This window comes from Bufo gargarizans, chromosome 5 (assembly GCF_014858855.1).
Source record: "Bufo gargarizans isolate SCDJY-AF-19 chromosome 5, ASM1485885v1, whole genome shotgun sequence".
NCBI classification, from domain to species: domain Eukaryota; kingdom Metazoa; phylum Chordata; class Amphibia; order Anura; family Bufonidae; genus Bufo; species Bufo gargarizans.
In genome coordinates this window covers 219,621,095-219,638,835 of record NC_058084.1, presented here as the reverse complement: position 1 = coordinate 219,638,835, position 17,741 = coordinate 219,621,095, and the positions used below count along the sequence as shown (strand labels likewise).

Sequence of the window (17,741 nt, the reverse complement as noted above, 5' to 3'; positions counted from 1 at the left end):
CGTTACAATTCAATGACATGTTGAGGATGTTAAAAGGGTTTTCCAAGACTTAACAACTGATGACCTATCCTGAAGATATCTGATCATGGGGGTCCAACACCAGGGACCCCTGCCGATCAGCTGTTTAAGAAGGCACCAGCGCTGCTACCTTCTCTACATTGTATAGCGGCTGTGCTTGGTACAGCGCTCAGCTCCATACACTTCTATGGGGCTGAGTTGCGCCTAAGCCATGTTGCTGATTGATGTGTCGTTACTGGCCTAGGAAAATCTATCGGAAGGCTGCAGTGCCACTGCCTTCTCAAACAGGCGGGAGTCCTGGGTGTCAGACACCCACCGATTACATACTGATTACCTATCTTGAGGATAGGTCATCAGCATTAAAGTCTCGGAAAACCCCTTTAAGTAATTCCTGCATAATGTATACTGGAAAGTTAAACATATTTTCAATACACCACACAATGAAAGCTTTGGCCCATTAAATGAACACAACTACTTTATTTACAGTTCTTACCTTCTTGAAATAGCTTTCGTCTTTTGTCTGCATCTAAAGGAGTATGGAGACCACTGTTGTCCACATCAGCAGCCAGTAAGCTAGCATTTGCTGTACTAGAGTTCATCCGGGTTGGAATTGGTTCAAAAGTCGGATCCAGCTCTAATATTAATTTATTAAGCTGCTCAATTGACTGGTCAATATCCAGTGTTGGAGAAGATGGCATGTCTTCACTGCCCACCTCAGTGCCATTGGGTGTTAGCTCTGTTAATAATGGGAGATGGTTAATTTCAGGAGCTATGTTCTGAGCAGAACTTGAAACACTTCTTTGCACTGAATCCCTGTGATTAAATCCTCTGTTCGATACAGGTGAGACTTTAGACATTTCAGGCACATTAGATGAAGACAATTTAGGTGAAGTATGTATACTGAAGCGACTTTCATTATCACTATAGTTGTACTGCTGTGAACTGACCATCTGTTGTTGCTGGACCCACGTTTGAGTAGAGTAATTGCTCTGTACATAAGGAGGAGGTTGGGCTGTAGGCTGTTGAACTTGCTTTGGCTCATGGATGGCATATGATCTTTCATACATATGGTCAATGCTGATACCCAAGTCAGGCACTACATTATGACCATGTTCATCTCCAGTGTTACTGCAAAACCCATCAGACAGCAATGAATTCTGACTACTCTTATGGCAGCTAAAGTTACCAAGATTGTTTGAATGTTGGCCTTCTGATGATGATAAAGTACCTATACTGTCCACACTGTGTAAATCATGATTTGGCATTTCGTCATCTAAAATATCAGTTTCCCTTTCTTTGAGTTTTATATTTCCATTTACATGAATTTGTGCAGGTACTATATGGCGTGTCCCACTATATTTGTTTTGAGCATCGGTCATATCCTTCAGTGAGCTTGTTGGGTTATTTACCCCAAACCCACTTAGAAGTTGATCCAATTCTGCTTTTTCTTTTGGACTCAGACCTCGTTTGCTTCTTAATCCAAGTTTCTCTTCAGTTCTTTCAGTTCTAACAGAAGCAGTAGAGTGTCCAGAATCACTGCTAACAGACAAGGTGTGATCACTATGATCTGGACTGCTTGTCAGCGGAACTTCAGGGTCAATAACTGTAGCCGGTCCATCAGAAAGACTTTTCTTTCTCACTTTGGCATACAAGCTTCCATCAAGAGGTCCCTGGGTGTGGGGCACTGTAAAATAAAGTAAAATACAAAAATTTTAGCAGTGTTTCAATTATTTTTTATTTTATGTATCAATTTCAAGTGGTTTGTTGGGTGTCTGGCATTTGACCAGATAATAGAATACAATGTGCTATTTTTTTCTCAAAATCTGAGAAGGAGGGCCCTAACGGACCTTTCAAAACAGGTGTGAGCAAATTCTCTGTCTCTGTCTGTGACCTTCTACTCCTTGGGAATGGGCTTTTCACACAACAAGCACTCGAGTGTATGAACAACGTAACTGGCTAATTAGCACATATTACCTGGGCCAATCAAAGAGACTGAAACAATTTAATTCTCAGCTGTTTGGCCAACATCTCATCTCTATCTTATCTCCATCGAAATATCACCTGTCACAAAGGATGCGAACACCTTCACTCTGTTTTCACAACATACATAAATTACTTGATGTCAGTCACAAAAAGAAAGTTATGGACATAATGAACACCGCTTACAAACAGGACATTCCGAAGCTGGCCTCCAAGCATTTCATGTTTAGTAGACAGCCGAAACAAGCTAATAACAAATGGATTTTAATTATGCATTTTTGCACCTATTTTCAGCCAGTGTATCAAGCAGATGTTGAAACCTATGCATCTTGTAAACAGCTGGTCCAATGTTAAGTAAATGGCTATACAGTATACAGTTAATGTTTTAGACAAAAGGAATCTGTCGCAGATTCTGGCATAAAAAGGATTTGCAGCCGAATCTGAGACTTTTACCCACTTACACCAGGTGTAAAAAAGGTGGGTGTGGCGTGGGTAGGCTGGCCGGTCCATCTCATCTATTATTTTCTATGCCTGTTAAAAGGCGTAGAAAATTATCTAAATGTATGCCAGCAAGGGAGCTGGTGTAGATTTAGACAGGCGGTCGATGCGCCTAAGTTATGTAGAGGCTGGGGCCTCTACATAACTTCAGCACATCCACCACCAGCACAGGAGTTATTAAGACTGGCATCTAAAATGATGGTCTTAATAAATAACCCCATATGTTCGTAGGGGTGTCCAGACTGTCCCTAGACAGCACATGTTGGAGAAAGATGTCAACATGCCCGATCCTTTGTTTTCAAGGGAGATAAGCCACAGGCAGTGGCAGAAGCAGCTTATTCCCCTCTCCCATGAAAACACATGCGTACCCATCTGAGAGTGGAAAATGGGAGGAAGAGGTGTATCTAAGGTTTATGGTCACCTTAAATGGGGAGTTTCACAAAAAATATTCTACAGGTTTCAAACCACCACATGGATCTGAATACTTTTGTAATTCCATGTAATTAAACATTTAGTATAGCTACTGCGTTAATAAAATGTATCTGTATAGCGCCACCTGCTGTTTTATTTTTCTTATTTCTTTGTCCTACTTAATGAGAAGGCCGCTCAGTTTAATCTTTTAACTGCCTCCTGAGCTGTGATAGAGAGGGAGTTACAGAATAAAGACACCGCCCAACGCCCCCCTATCCCCCCCCCCCCCTTCCCCGGAAAAGAACACTCCTCTTGAGCTGCCAGCTTGATATAAATCTAACAGAGCAATTGGAGAAAAGAATGGAGAAATCTCTGGATCTACGTGAGGTACAAAGCTGGTTCTAGCTTTGTTAGAAAGAGCGTGTCACGAAACCATAAAAGATGTTTGATTTTCATTTTTAACATTAAGGATAGGATAACTCCTTAAAGAAATTTTCTGAAATTCATGGGCCAATCACCATTAATACTCCTCATACATAAATAACTTCGTAATTACTACCTGGAGTCAATCAAATTCAAAGTAAGGGTACTTTCACACTAGCGTTGTTAGAATCCGGCAAGCAGTTCCAGCAACAGAACTGCCTGCCGGATCCGGCGATATACCGATTCCTTCTCATCCGGAATAACAGATCCGGCAACGCAGCAATTTCCGGAACACTTGTTACCGGATACGGCTTTAATACATCTCTATGGAAATTAATGCCGGTTACGGCAAGTGCAGTATTTCGTCCGATCAAATATCGTACAAGGGACAGAACGGAGGACATCTTGATGTATATTGAATGGATTGCTTTCAATTTAGAATGCATTAGGACAAAACTGATGCGTTTTTTTCCGGTATTGAGACCCTTTACCAGATTTCAATACCGGAAAAGGATAATGCTAGTGTGAAAGTAAAGTACCCTAATGGTATACTGGCATAGAAGTGTTCAAGGAATCCAGCTTCACTTCGTTAAAGGAAAAAATTACAATTACAAAAATCTTGTCTACGCGTTTCGGGCTACCAGAAACAATTCAAGCCCTTACTCATGATACCTGGTGGAGCTGGAGCTGAAATCCTTGAACCCTTTTGCATTGTGTTACCTGGGCCTGACACGGGTCCTATGTGCTCAAAGGTGAATGTGGGGCAGGTGAGAGCTGCTGAACTTTCCTTTTTTCCACTGGCATAGAAGTGTATGAAACCTACAACTTCATGTCATCAATGCATAATACATCCTGCCTATTCATTATAAAAGCATGGTTTCCATCATGTAATCATGCTACATGACATCTCAGCAAAGAGTAACTTGTGTTCACAATTCTCAGACTTGACATGTGTGGTAAATAATGCATTCCTCCTGGCTGTGGGGGTGACTGTCTGTGAAAGTGCTTTGAACTCAGGCATGGCGTTGCCATTAAGATGTTACAATACACATGAAATGAAGGTAAATCGACCTACATAATTTAAAGTAAATAAAAGTATGTATGGAAATGTCTGTTGCACCACTGGAAAGTATGTGACTATCCATATAAAGGGAATCTAAAAATATTCCAGTTTGCACCCTATAGCGTATACTATTGGCTTTTGCATCCAGTCTTCTGTAGCTTACTTGTCAGCTTTGTCGTGTAGACTTTGACAGAGTCAGTAGAAAGTGGGAGTTTAAAGGAGTTTTCTGGGATTTAAATAGTGATGACCTAACCTCAGGGCAGGTTATCAATATCCAATCGATGAGGACTCCCAGCATGCCCGACAATCATCTGTTTGATGAGGTTTCGTCACTCGGGTGAGCACCACAGCCTCATCCTAGGCCTGTGATGTAATGTGGCTTGTGTGCTGCTCAGTCCCATTCCAAGGAAAGATAGTAAGCTGCAATACCAAGCACAGTTGATATACAATTGACAGAACTGTGCCTAATATATTATCCAAACGGCTGATCGGCTATTCTATGACCTGTCAATTAAAGGGGTTATCCAAAGTCTAAAACATGCCCCCCCCCATGCCCGGCCCCCTAATATAGACTATACTTACCCAGCATCCGCCTCACTCCTGTTACCGGCGTGGCCACCACTGCACGGATAAAAACATCCAACTATGGGGCGAGCAGTCAATACCAGGCCGAGATGGGGGTGAGCCTCCCTAGCATCGCGGGTGACACTAGGGAGGCTCGTCCCCATTGCAACCTGCTATTGGCTACTCCCCCCATCGCCAGATGTTGTGGAGGCTGTGCAGGGATCAGGAGCGACGTGGGTATTGGAGAGTGGGGTTAGTATAATCTAAATGAGGGGCCCGGGCATATGTTAGACTTTGGATAACCTCTTTAACTCACATTAATAGCAGCTGGCATAAGTACAGCGGACACGTCCTGCCACATTGAGCGTTTCGTCTTGCTCATGCTTAGTGCAATTGTTTGTATTATGTATGTATACCCCTTTTCTTATGTACAGAACCATGGAATGAATGGGGCTTTACTGATGAAAAATAATAATATTATGCCAAGCCCTAATCTACATACTGTACTCGAGGTATTAGTATAAGTTTTGATCAAAATGTGGAGCTGCATGGTTGCTGGGCCTGTGGGTCGGTTCTGCCCAGTGCCAAGGGGGCTGTTGGACAGCTGGGTTGCACAGCCTGCCTGTGAGGTGTTGTGGCGGCAGTGGTTATAATGTAGTGCTGCACCAATTTAGAGTAGGTATCCACTCGTAGAGGCAACCTTGGCATGTTGAGTGGGTGTACACAGTTTGATCAAAACGTACATTAATGTCTTGTGTATAGTATGTAGATTCGGGATTGGTATTAGAAATTAGCGAGATTAGTGATATGAATTGTGCTGAGAAGCAATAATAGATCAAAGCATGGCATGTGGATGTGCGATCCACGCTTTTTTCTCTTTTTTAAATAAAAAAAAAAAATTAATGCATGTTTACCCCCTCAATGCAAAATGATTTGTGTGTAAGGCCTCTTTCACATGGGCGAGATTTCCACGCGGGTGCAATGCGTGAGGTGAACGCATTGCACCCGCACTGAATCCGGACCCATTAATTTCTATGGGGCTGTGCACATGAGCGGTGATTTTCACGCATCACTTGTGCATTGCGTGAAAATCGCAGCATGCTCTAAATTGTGCATTTTTCACGCAACACAGGCCCCATAGAAGTGAATGGAGCTGCGTGAAAATCGCAAGCATCCGCAAGCAAGTGCGGATGTGGTGCGATTTTCACGCATGGTTGCTAGGTGGTTCCAGTGGAGCTCACAATCTAAGTTCCCTATCAGTATACCTATAGAGTGTGGGAGGAAATTGGATTACTTTGAGGACACCCACTTGGAGGACACCCACGCAGACAAGGAGAGAACATGCAGATGTGGTCCTTGGTCGAATTCGGACCTAGGACCCCAGCTCTGTAAGGCACCAGTGCTAACCACAGAGCCGTCGTGCTTATAAGCTGAGCGCGATACATATGTGGCGAGTGCTAGCTGTGTGTGTGTGACACCCACCAGCAAAGAAGGGGTTTGGAGATAACTCCAATCCTGGTCATTAACAGAGGACCCGTCGCTGGTCGAATGAATGGTAATTACACCTGCTCACCAGGGCAATTGCGACAGCAAGCAGGTTAACAGTGGAAAGAAGGCAGTGCTTGGACGAGCTCTGCATTCTCTTCAAACAGCTGATAGGTGGGGGTGCTGGCTGAGGTCCCACCCGCCGATCTGATATTGATAACCTATTTTGAAGATGGCTGAGCTCCAAAGAAGATATTGTGTGCAGATGAAAGAATCATCCAGAAAGTCAACCATCACTGCAGCATTCCACCAATCTGTGCTTTATGGCAAAGTGGCCAGAAAGAAGCTTTTCCTCAGTAAAAGACACATGAAAGTTTGCAAAAAAAGCACCTAAGGTCCCCCTCTCAATTTTTTGACTGACAAGGCCAAGCAGTGGCAAAGCAGTGAGGGAGGGGCTGGCCACAAAAGGGCATGGAGCTCCGATGCAACAAGAGAAATGGTGACGTCCTTGTTGCACCAAAGGACTAATTTGCATATAAAAACTGGGTAACAAAGCCACGGATCAACAAAAGAAAACAGTGTTTCAATCAGGTGAACCACAGCTATGTGTCTATGCAAACAGTTGAATACGGAGGTCACTGTTGACAGATTACCTTACACATTTTTTTTACGTATTTCTAAAGAATTTTTGAGGATTTTATTTTTAATTTTCCATGTCAATTTCTATATTTAAACAAAAAACATAAAATTCTGCTGTTTTCGCACTGCCCACTAAGCCTAATAATAGGTGCCACTTCTTGGTATGTACAGGTTACATTACTGCAGTTACCTGCTTATCTATACACAGAGGTGATAACATTACAGGCAGGATTACAATGACAGATAAGACAGGATCCACCATTCACAATAGGCGATTGTCAAATCTCATCTATTCTTTCCTTGTACAAGAACCTCTGCACAGCTCACAGCGCATGCTAGAAAACTCCCCCATAGACGTCAATAGGGTCCGCCTTCCCCTTCCTGTCCATTCTGTCAATGGCCCATGGGGCTACCATAAAGCAATTTTCTTAATGCCTTTTAAATGCTGTTTAGAAAAGCTCAGGCAAGAAGGTAAACCCCATAATCATGATCAGGAAATAGAAATAAAAAAATCTGTAATGAGGAAAAAAAGAAAAAAGAAAAGAAGATTAGATAAAAGGGATGTGTGTCACTATCTGATTTTAAATGACAGAAAAAAAATTTGGTGACATGTTTCCTTTAAGAAAATAGATAGCAGGTAGCGATGGATATAATGTATAATTCTAGAGACCACAATTGCATTCCAGCAGACTTCATTAGATAGACAGATAGCTAAAAAGATAGATTGATAATTATATGTAATTGATTACTGCTGTTTTGTCAATTACTGTACTTTACAGTACAAATAGCAGTCATAGTGCTCTTCATAAGCTTCCTAACTGTAATACCCGATACAAAACTGTTGGCTCAATACTGACAGTCTATAACAGAGATGGCAAACCTTTTAGAGCCGAGTGCCCAAACGACAACCCAAAACCCACTTATTTATTGCAAAGTGCCAGCACGGCAATTTAACCTGAATACTGCAGTCCAGTATAGTATATCTTCCATGTACTTTAGCTATAACAGCCTGCCTACATTCAGTGCATTGCCTTTGCTGTTCATAGTGCGCCCTGCGCTGCTGAATGGCAGAAAACGTCTAAGGCATATTGGTACACCGTAGACTTTTTCCAGAGTGTGGGTGCCCACACCCGTGCAATAGGTTCGCCACCACTGGTCTATAATTTACCCCAGCTTAACAGAAAGCTCAATGACGTAAAAATGTATTGGGACATTTATCAAACTGGTGTAAAGTAGAACTGGCTTAGTTACCCATAGCAACCAGATTCCACCTTTTATTTTGTACAGCTCCTTTGGAAAATGAAAAGGTGGAATCTAATAGGTTGCTATGGGCAACTAAGCCAGTTCTACTTTACACCAGTTTGATAAATGACCCCACTAATATACCGTATATTGTGAAGTCTAGAAAGAAAAACAACAGAAGAAAAAACAACACTAATGCAAACCTCAGCAATGTGAATGTAGGCTCCATCCATGAATGAGGACTGCACTTGACTTTTATATGACTGGTTATCAGTGGTTTTCATTTCCGCAGTAAATAATGTTTCACAGTTCTAGAATGGTCAGCCCTAGACATTTATATAAAAACAGCAAATAAAATATAAAGCAACATTACCATATCGTGATTTCCAAAACGTATTGGTAATGAAGAGGATGCTACATGTGTAAATGGCTGCCTTATGCTGATAACTCCTAGGTAGTGCAGCCACACAGAGACACTGACCATGTTACCTTCTGCATTGAAATTCCAACGGTAACATGTAAGCAGGAAGGGAGTTATGACCTCCAGGAATGTTGTAAGTCATTAAAACATCAAACTCAAAACTCTGTCAATGATTTACAATGGTACCCTTGTCCAGCAGAAAGCTATACCTTAGTAGCAGCACGTCTTTCTAGAACGTAAAAATAAAACTTCCATTCATGTTTATGTTGTGTTTTATATATAATGTTATTGACCATGGCAACTGCCAGGGACCAAATGGCTTAGAACACTATGTAATACACATTTCCCCTTGCTCTCCTGATTTAGACTATAAATGATCAATTATTTAAAAGAATACCCAAAACGGAGGCAATTCAATTCTCATCATCTCCAAGTTACAACAACTGAATAACAGCCACACAAATCATCACGAACGATACATAATTTAGTCAAGCGGTAACAATATGACAAACCTTACATACATTTAAAGATCAATACAAAGGCAGGCATCTTTACTCTGTTACTTTGTAAGCCCTGACACCAGATATATGATAATACAGCCATACAAATGTCCGAAAACAAAGCAGTAATAAATCCTCTTGTCATTACAACATGCATCACACAAGCAATGCAAAAAGTACAATAAAACAAAAAACGACTTACGCGGCTCCACTTAAGCCCTGCAATTGGCTCCTGACGTTTCCTGCCTTGAAACCCAAATACCTGAAGCAAAGCTTTGAGTAAAAGACCTTCTTTTCTTTCCCTCAGAACGTCTTTGATGTCCCACAGCTATCCCCTTTCCAGTCAATCACCACTTGTGAAAACAGTCAAACACAAGCCAGCTAGGCAAACACATCCAAGGCTGAACTGTACAAAGTATCTTAGTGCAGCAAGCCTTCGCAGTTGTGGCAGACATTTCAGACTGTCCTGCATACATGACCCTCTTTCTCTGTTCTCCCTACCACTCCCCAAAGAATCCTGCAAAATTTAGACAACCCTAAAGTGCAGAAAAGCTTCTTACCTTCCAAGATAAGTGCAGGAATGTGGAAAAGTACAGCCAACTGGACAGAACCGATGCACAGAAAGGGCTTAGACTGAATAAAAAAGTAAACATGAAGGCGGAGAGAAGAAAACCCTAATCAGAGTCTGAAATAGGAACTCTTGGAAGAGAAATGTAGAAAGGGGGAGGTGAGGGGAGCCCAGGAGAAATGTGAAAGTGAGCCTGTAAGCCATTCAGGCAGGCTCCACCTCTACCAGATATGTCATTTAACCATATAAATGCCTATACTATGATGTTCCAGCTTACCCAAGAAGAATTTTTAAACAAGGGGTAAAATGTTCCCCTCCCCCTTCACACTAAAGGCAGCATGTTAGCCAGCCGCATATACCACATAGCCATAGTGAGGAATACCGTTTGAAAGACACAGTCTCGTTATTATATTATCTCAATCTCTCACAATTACCAAAAACACTCCTGGTACAAGCTGGACACATGCTGTGTGTACGTGGACTTCAGTGCACAGGTCCAGCCACTACAGATTGACAGCGCACCATGTAGCGTTTTTCTCACCGATGCACCCAGAAACGATCCCACATAAATGCTGAATTGCCAGACGTGTGAAGTGGCCCTTAGTGACGTCACAAGAAAATGTTTACTTAGCAGAACAAAAGCATCCAAATGTATACTATGACGCACTAATCCTGGTTAATACTACCAAATTTAGGTAAAAAAAAAAGACAGATAAATATTTTTTTGTTGTATACCAGAATTTCAGACGGCAAACTAGGCAATACTGCAAAAAAATGAATATATTAGATAGAAAGTGAATAACAGCAGGCCTATGCAACTGTACACAGTACAGATGTGTGAAGTTTTTTCTTATTATTTCATGCAGTCAGGTATACAGAAAGGCCTCTTGCACACAACCGTATGGCTTTTTCAGTATTTTGCGGTCCATAAAAAACAGATCCGCAAAAAATACGGATGACGTCCGTGTGCATTCCGTGTTTTGCTGAACGGAACAGCTGGCCCCTGATTAGAACAGTACTATCCTTGTCCGTTATGCGACTATCTTTGAACAGAACGAAAAAACTGAAATACGGAAACGGAAGGCATACAGAGTAGATCCATTGAAGTTAACAGAAAAAGATAAAAAGTTTGTGTGCAAGAGGCCAAAAAAAAAAACTAAATGGAAAAACAAATACTGAAAACTGTGCTCAAAGCGTGGTGTGATGGGGGCCTGATAGGGGCGGAAGGAGCAGGGAAGAGCTGCCTTTGGAATGACAAGAAGACTGGTGGGAGATACTGACAGCAATCATACAGCCCTTCTCTTCATTAACAGCAAATGCGCCTGCATTCTGCTGCTGCCACCAGTAAGGGCATTTCCCCACAACTGCTATTCTCTATTACCTGGATCACGCCTATCCGTATCCAAGCATTTCAGAAATCCTAGAATATAATATAAAACACTGCATGAACTTGTGCCTTATGTTAAGTAATTGCATAGACAAACACCCATCCATACATATTATCAAAATCTAGGCTGAGCAGGAGCTGTCATACAATATTAAAGAAGGAATTCACAACCCCTATGCCTTTCCTGCAGAAGCTGGAGACAGTCTGTCTTCTGCATTTATAATAACAAGTGTAAGGGTTTCCACACAACTACTCCATCTGCACAGTACAGTGCTGTGGTTCCCATCCCCTCTGCTTCGTAGACTGCAGGGCTTCAGCCGCCACACTGCTTACTCCACAGCAGATTCCATCCATGGTCCTTTGTGTATACATTTCTGTCCAGCATCATATAACAAATAGGATTAGGAAATGACCTCATTTTCCCCCCATTCTGAAGTTGAGTAGATTGATAGTCAATTATAACCATGCAAAATTCAGATAGGAAACTGTTAAATCCCAAATACTAGACCAGTATATCTAAAGTATTGAGCAGACAAGACACGACATATAATTACATAACTACAAAGCTTGTAATCTAAGAAACACTCGTCCATGTAAGTGTCATTGCACTGAAGAATGCATGGAAGAATGTTGTGCCTGTTCCAGTAGTAACAGTTCATGTAAGTCTTTATTAGCAACCTCCTCTGAAGGGCTAATGTGGTCACTCAAGATGCGATCTTTGACCTCAACAAGCTAGCCTCCTGGACTCTTTTCGGCTCCAGACTTGGAGCTCTCTTTTTGATGCTTCACCTAGGATCTTTATCAGTTGCTCAATGTGCACATATTTTATATCTGTCTACAGTATATAATTACATTGGAGAAATGTATAATTAAGCCAGAAAACAGTAATAGATGATCATTGTTAACAAGTGTTTCATATACCTTGTCAATGTGTTCTCAGCGCATCTTCCTTTAATTTCCCTATCACTCCATGTATTCTACTTCCTGCCCTGGCTCTTAATTTCCTACTTTGGACTTTTAGCATGGCAAACAACCTCCCTTGACTTTATCAGTTAGGGCTGTATGAGGCTACTTTCACACTTGCGTTCGGGGTTCCGCTTGTGAGTTCCGTTTGAAGGCTCTCACAAGCGGCCCCGAACGGATCCGTACAGCCCCAATGCATTCTGAGTGGATGCAGATCCGCTCAGAATGCATGAGTATGGCTCCGTTTCGCTCAGAAGGTGGACAACCGAACGCAGCTTGCAGTGTTTTGGTGTCCGCCTGGCCGTGCAGGGCCAAACGGATCCGTCCTGACTTACAGTGCAAGTCAATGGGGACGGATCCGTTTGACGTTGACACAATATGGTGCAACTGCAAACGGATCCGTCCCCCATTGACTTTCAATGTAAAGTCAGGAGTCCCTATTAATATACCATCGGATCTGAGTTTTTTCCAATCCGATGGTATATTTTAACTTGAAGCGCCCCCCATCACCATGGGAATGCCTCTATGTTAGAATATACCATCGGATTTGAGTTAGATCGTGAAAACTCAGATCCGACAGTATATTCTAACACAGGGGCGTTCCTATGGTGATGGAGACGCTTCAAGTTAGAATATACTAAGAACTGTGTACATGACTGCCCCCTGCTGCCTGGCACCACCCGATCTCTTACAGGGGGCTGTGATCCGCACAATTAACCCCTCAGGTGCCGGGTTAATTGTGCATATCATAGCCCCCTGTAAGAGATCAGGTGCTGCCAGGCAGCAGGGGCCAGACCCCCACCAGTTTTAAATTCATTGGTGGCCAGTGCGGGCCCCCCCCCCCCTCCCTCCCCAGTATTAAATTCATTGTCAGCCAGTGCAGCCCCCCTCCCCTGTATTAAATTCATTGGTGGCCAGTGTGGCCTTCCCCATCATTGGTGGCAGCAGAGTGTTCCGATCAGTCTCAGTTTAATCGCTGGGGCTCCGATCGGTTACCATGGCAGCCAGGACGCTACTGCAGTTCTGTCTGCCATGGTTACTTAGCAATTTTAGAAGCATTATACTTACCTGCGCTGTCTGTGGCCGTCCGGGAGCTCCTCCTACTGGTAAGTGACAGGTCTGTGCTATAAGCAGTGCGCCACAGAGACCTTTCACTTACCAGTAAGAGGAGCTCCCGGCCGGCCACAGACAGCGCAGGTAAGTATAATGCTTCTAAAATTGCTAAGTAACCATGGCAGCCAGGACTGCAGTAGCGTCCTGGCTGCCATGGTAACCGATCGGAGCCCCAGCGATTAAACTGGGACTCTGATCGGAACTCTCCGCTGCCACCAATGATGAGGGAGGGGGGTGATTTTAATTAGGGGGGGAGGGGAGGCCGCACTGGCCACCAATGAATTTAATACTGGGGAGGGAGGCCGCACTGGCCACCAATGAATTTAATACTGGGGAGGGAGGGGGGTTTGATCTTGCTGTCTCAGGCTACTTTCACACTTGCGTTCGGTGCGGATCCGTCTGGTATCTGCACAGACGGATCCGTACCTATAATACAAAAGCTTGCATCCGTTCAGAATGGATCCGTCTGCATAACAGCTTTTTCAGATCGTGAAAAAATTGTGAAAACTCAGATCCGACAATATATTCTAACACAGAGGCACCTGAGGGGTTAATTGTGCGGATCACAGCCCCCTGTAAGAGATCGGGTGGTGTCAGGCAGCATGGGGCAGTCATGTACACAGTTCTTAGTATATTCTAACTTGAAGCATCACCATGGGAACGCCTCTGTGTTAGAATATACTGTTGGATCTGAGTTTTCACAATTTTTTCACGATCTGAAAAAGTTGTTATGCAGACGGATCCGTTCTGAACGGATGCAAGCTTTTGTATTATAGGTACGGATCCGTCTGTGCAGATACCAGACGGATCCGCACCGAACGCAAGTGTGAAAGTAGCCTGAGACAGCAAGATCAGGCTGGCAACTGTTGGGAGAGAAGTGTTCCCTCCCGACAATTGCTTGCTTGCTAGTGGAGGAAACAACTGTTATTATATGCAACAATCTCCTTCACAGCATGGAGGGGAGCGATCGCTATGCCATCGCTCGTCCCCTGCTATTTAGTGGCTTGCCGGCGGCAGATTGTAATTAGACAGCACAATCTGCTGCGGGCAAACAATGAATTTTAAGCAAGCTTAAAAATCTAGATTGTACAATGATTAAGTGTTTGCTTGTTCATCAGGTAATTGGGGGCAGAAATACACTGCAAGATGATCGCTAACAAGCATTCCTACGAACGCTCGTCAAGGATGAACTGGGCGATAATTGGCCAGGCTAATACAGGCTTCAGACCAGGGATCAGCAACCTGCAGCTGTTCTGAAACTACAACTCCCTTTTGCTTCTATTACAAGAACAGCCAAGCAAGTGCGGTTCTCTTACCTTCTTCCAGACGAAAACAGCATAATATGTTACACTAGATGTAATTAAATCCTTTTTCTTTTTAACCTTACTATAAAGCACTACTGTATCATAGATTATTTGTACTGTCATCACAAATGGCCGGTATTGGTTAAACTGCCTGCACACAGATTTATCAGCACATAGCTTCCGTGTATCAAGAGTATGGAAAAAACATCAGCAGCATGTTTTTTTATTTTTATATATATATAGATTTCTGTTTACAAAACAATTCTTTTTCTTTGTGGTTTCCTCATTTCCCAGGCATTTCTTCTAAAACTAAAATGAAAAGCTGCACAACTTAGACATCTGTGGGGTGGAATCATCCAAGCAGCTGTGGTTTATTACTAAAGCCAAAATTAAAAGAACTCTACTTAACGTCCCTAAAGGAGACCTATCCCACTGTATAATGAGAGCTTCTCCTCAATTACATGAGCTTCTTCTTTTAAGTAGAACAGACTGTAGATGAGTAAACAAAAAACAACTTTGTCTCTCGACACTGATGCAAAAAATAAGTTCTCAAGAATGTGGTTCTTAGGACCTACTCATATCACATTAAACGTGTCCACATCTTTCCAATCCTGGAGTCCAGTAAAAAAAAAAAAGGCAATTTTTTTTTTGTAACATAGTAGCTTATAGGTGATGTATACCACTGTATGACGTCATTAAATAGCTTTTCATGACATATGCATTGTCCTCATAGCCTATAGGTGATGGATGCCACTGACAAACCAGAGGACCAAATCCTGTCCTGTCTGGCTAAGGTAGCAACAGAGTGAGTACTTCCTGACTTCTTCACTGTCCAGCAGTAGCAGTCCTTCTTTATCTCCAGATCTGATATTGATGACCTATCTTGAGAATAGGTCAATATAGTAAAAACATAGAACCCCTTTAAATATACAGAGTTTAGGGGCAGCGCATGGGTCATGAAGGAAGGCATGTGTGGGGAGCTGGCTTAGTGGGTATATAAGGTGTGAGATAGGCTGTCTGCACATACATCCCTCGTTGTTGATATGGGTAAAAGAGGCGATATAACAGAGTTGCAAAAAGGGATCATTATTGGCTTTCAGGCCAAGGGTCGCAGTATATCTAAAAACTGCGCAGTTTGAACTGTTCACGTGCTGCTTTGATGAAATTGTATCATAGTAACAAAGTAACATAGTACATAAGCCCTAAAAAATACATTTGTCCATCCAGTTCGGCCTGTTATCCTGCAAGTTGAGTGGACAAATGGCACCAATATGAAAAAGCCACGTGAAAACTGTGGAGCACCACATACTATTGATGTGAGAAGTGAACATCGGCCACGAAGGTGAGGAGGGTAGACTGACTACAGTGGAGCAGCTCACCACCAAAATTAACCAAGGGGCTACCAGACGTGAACTCTACTGTATACTGGGCTTCAAAGCAGATGTACGGTCATTGTAGCTCTCCTAACACAGTTGCATTGGCAGAAAAGGGCTCCATTTTTACAGCAGTATCGGAATAGAACCATTGATGATTGGCAAAGGGTTGCCGTCTCAGATGAGTCACGGTTTCTGCTTCATCGAACAGATGGACGCTGTTCTGTCAGGCGAAAGACATCAGAAAACAAATACCCTGCAACCATTGCTAGAAGAACACAAGCTGGTGGTGGTAGTATTATGGTCTGGGGAATGTTTTCGTGGCATTCTCTAGGTCCTCTCATCCATGTGGAAGGCACTCTTAACCGATGAGGGTATGAATCCATCCTTGCAGATCACTTACACCCAAAGGGCTCCCTCCTGTCAATTGTCTATTACATGCAGCCATCTCCTTCTCAGTATAAGTACGATGGACTGCTAATGCATCGCTTGTCACTATACTGTCTCATTGATCACTGGCAGCAGAGCGCATATTACACGGTGCGATCTGCCGCCGGCAAACCAGGATTTTAAACACGTTAAAAGATCCCAATTACATGATGAACAAGCAGTTGCTCGTTTATCAGGTATTCAGCGGCAGTATTACACTTCCAGATGATCGCTAACGAGCGTTCATATGAACGCTCGTTAGCAATCATCTTAACAATAATCTGCCAATGTAATAGGGCCTTAACATTGTTTGAAAGAGCATGATCAAGACTTTCAAGTACTACCCTGGCCCACTAATTACCCAGACTTGGTCCCACAGATGCTCAACTGGGTTCACTTTAATCATCATGTCCGCTCAATGGATGCTCCACCAGGTGCCTTGCAGCAGCTGTGGGATGCACAGCGGTCAGCATGGCTCCAGATACCTGTGATAACCTACCTGAAACTTATTGGGTCACTTCCAGCCCGTCTAACTGCTGTCCGTGCTGCACATGGCGGTTAGTCTGGATATTAGCTGGTGATCATAGTAGTGTGACTCATCAGTCACTTAGGATTTTACTAAAATGTTCATAGGCTAGACTATTTTCAGAGCTATTGGTGTTCTTATCATCCAATAACATACAGCCTGTTGTATAGATAGGTGCATTGTGATCTTTCTACATACAATATTTATACATTTCAGAATTTGGGGACCCACTACTTTTGTCCAATGCCACATTTTTTCTAGAACTGGCTCTGCACATATGTGCATGTTACTGAAGGGGTATAATCCTACGGGTACATCATGGTAGGTACATTTCTAGGAGGGCACAGTGTTTGGATGTATTGGCTATCCTGACTAGTCTTGACGTGTTTATGCATGAGGCAGTAGATGGTATGAGAAGATAAGAGGCGGAATGAAGAAGACAGTTTGACTGGTATAAACATCAGTTTCTGTACATGAGTTAGCCATGTTATATATCCTTCTAATTTTGCTACACATTGAAGATATGTGGTGCAAAGGGTACTGTACGAGTTTTCTTTTTTCCATTAAAATATAAATAAAATTATTTAAAGGGGTTCTCCAGGAACTAAGAAAATGAAAATACTTAAATATTAATTTAGTATAAATACATTCCCAAATACATTTTATTAGCTATAATGGTTCATTTTGTCTAGGGAGCAATCATTGGGAGAAACAAAATGGCTGCCGTCCTATTAGCACACACAAAACCTGTCCTAATCGCATTATGATCCTGAATACAGATGATAAGATCTTCAGCTGAATCTCTGTAGGAATGGAGTTCATGAGGAAGCATAA

At 42.6% G+C, this 17,741-nt stretch overlaps 1 protein-coding gene across 12 annotated transcripts in view; it reads right to left on the bottom strand.

Annotated features, from left to right (window-relative positions):
- Window positions 1-17,741, bottom strand: part of TNS3 (tensin 3) — a 295,492-nt gene that overhangs the window by 56,788 nt on the left and 220,963 nt on the right. For all 12 annotated transcript variants that reach the window (XM_044294880.1, XM_044294868.1, XM_044294871.1 and 9 more), the window contains one exon: window positions 512-1,702. In XM_044294880.1, coding sequence (XP_044150815.1) covers window positions 512-1,702 — 1,191 coding nt within the window. The remainder of the gene's footprint in view (window positions 1-511; window positions 1,703-17,741) is intronic.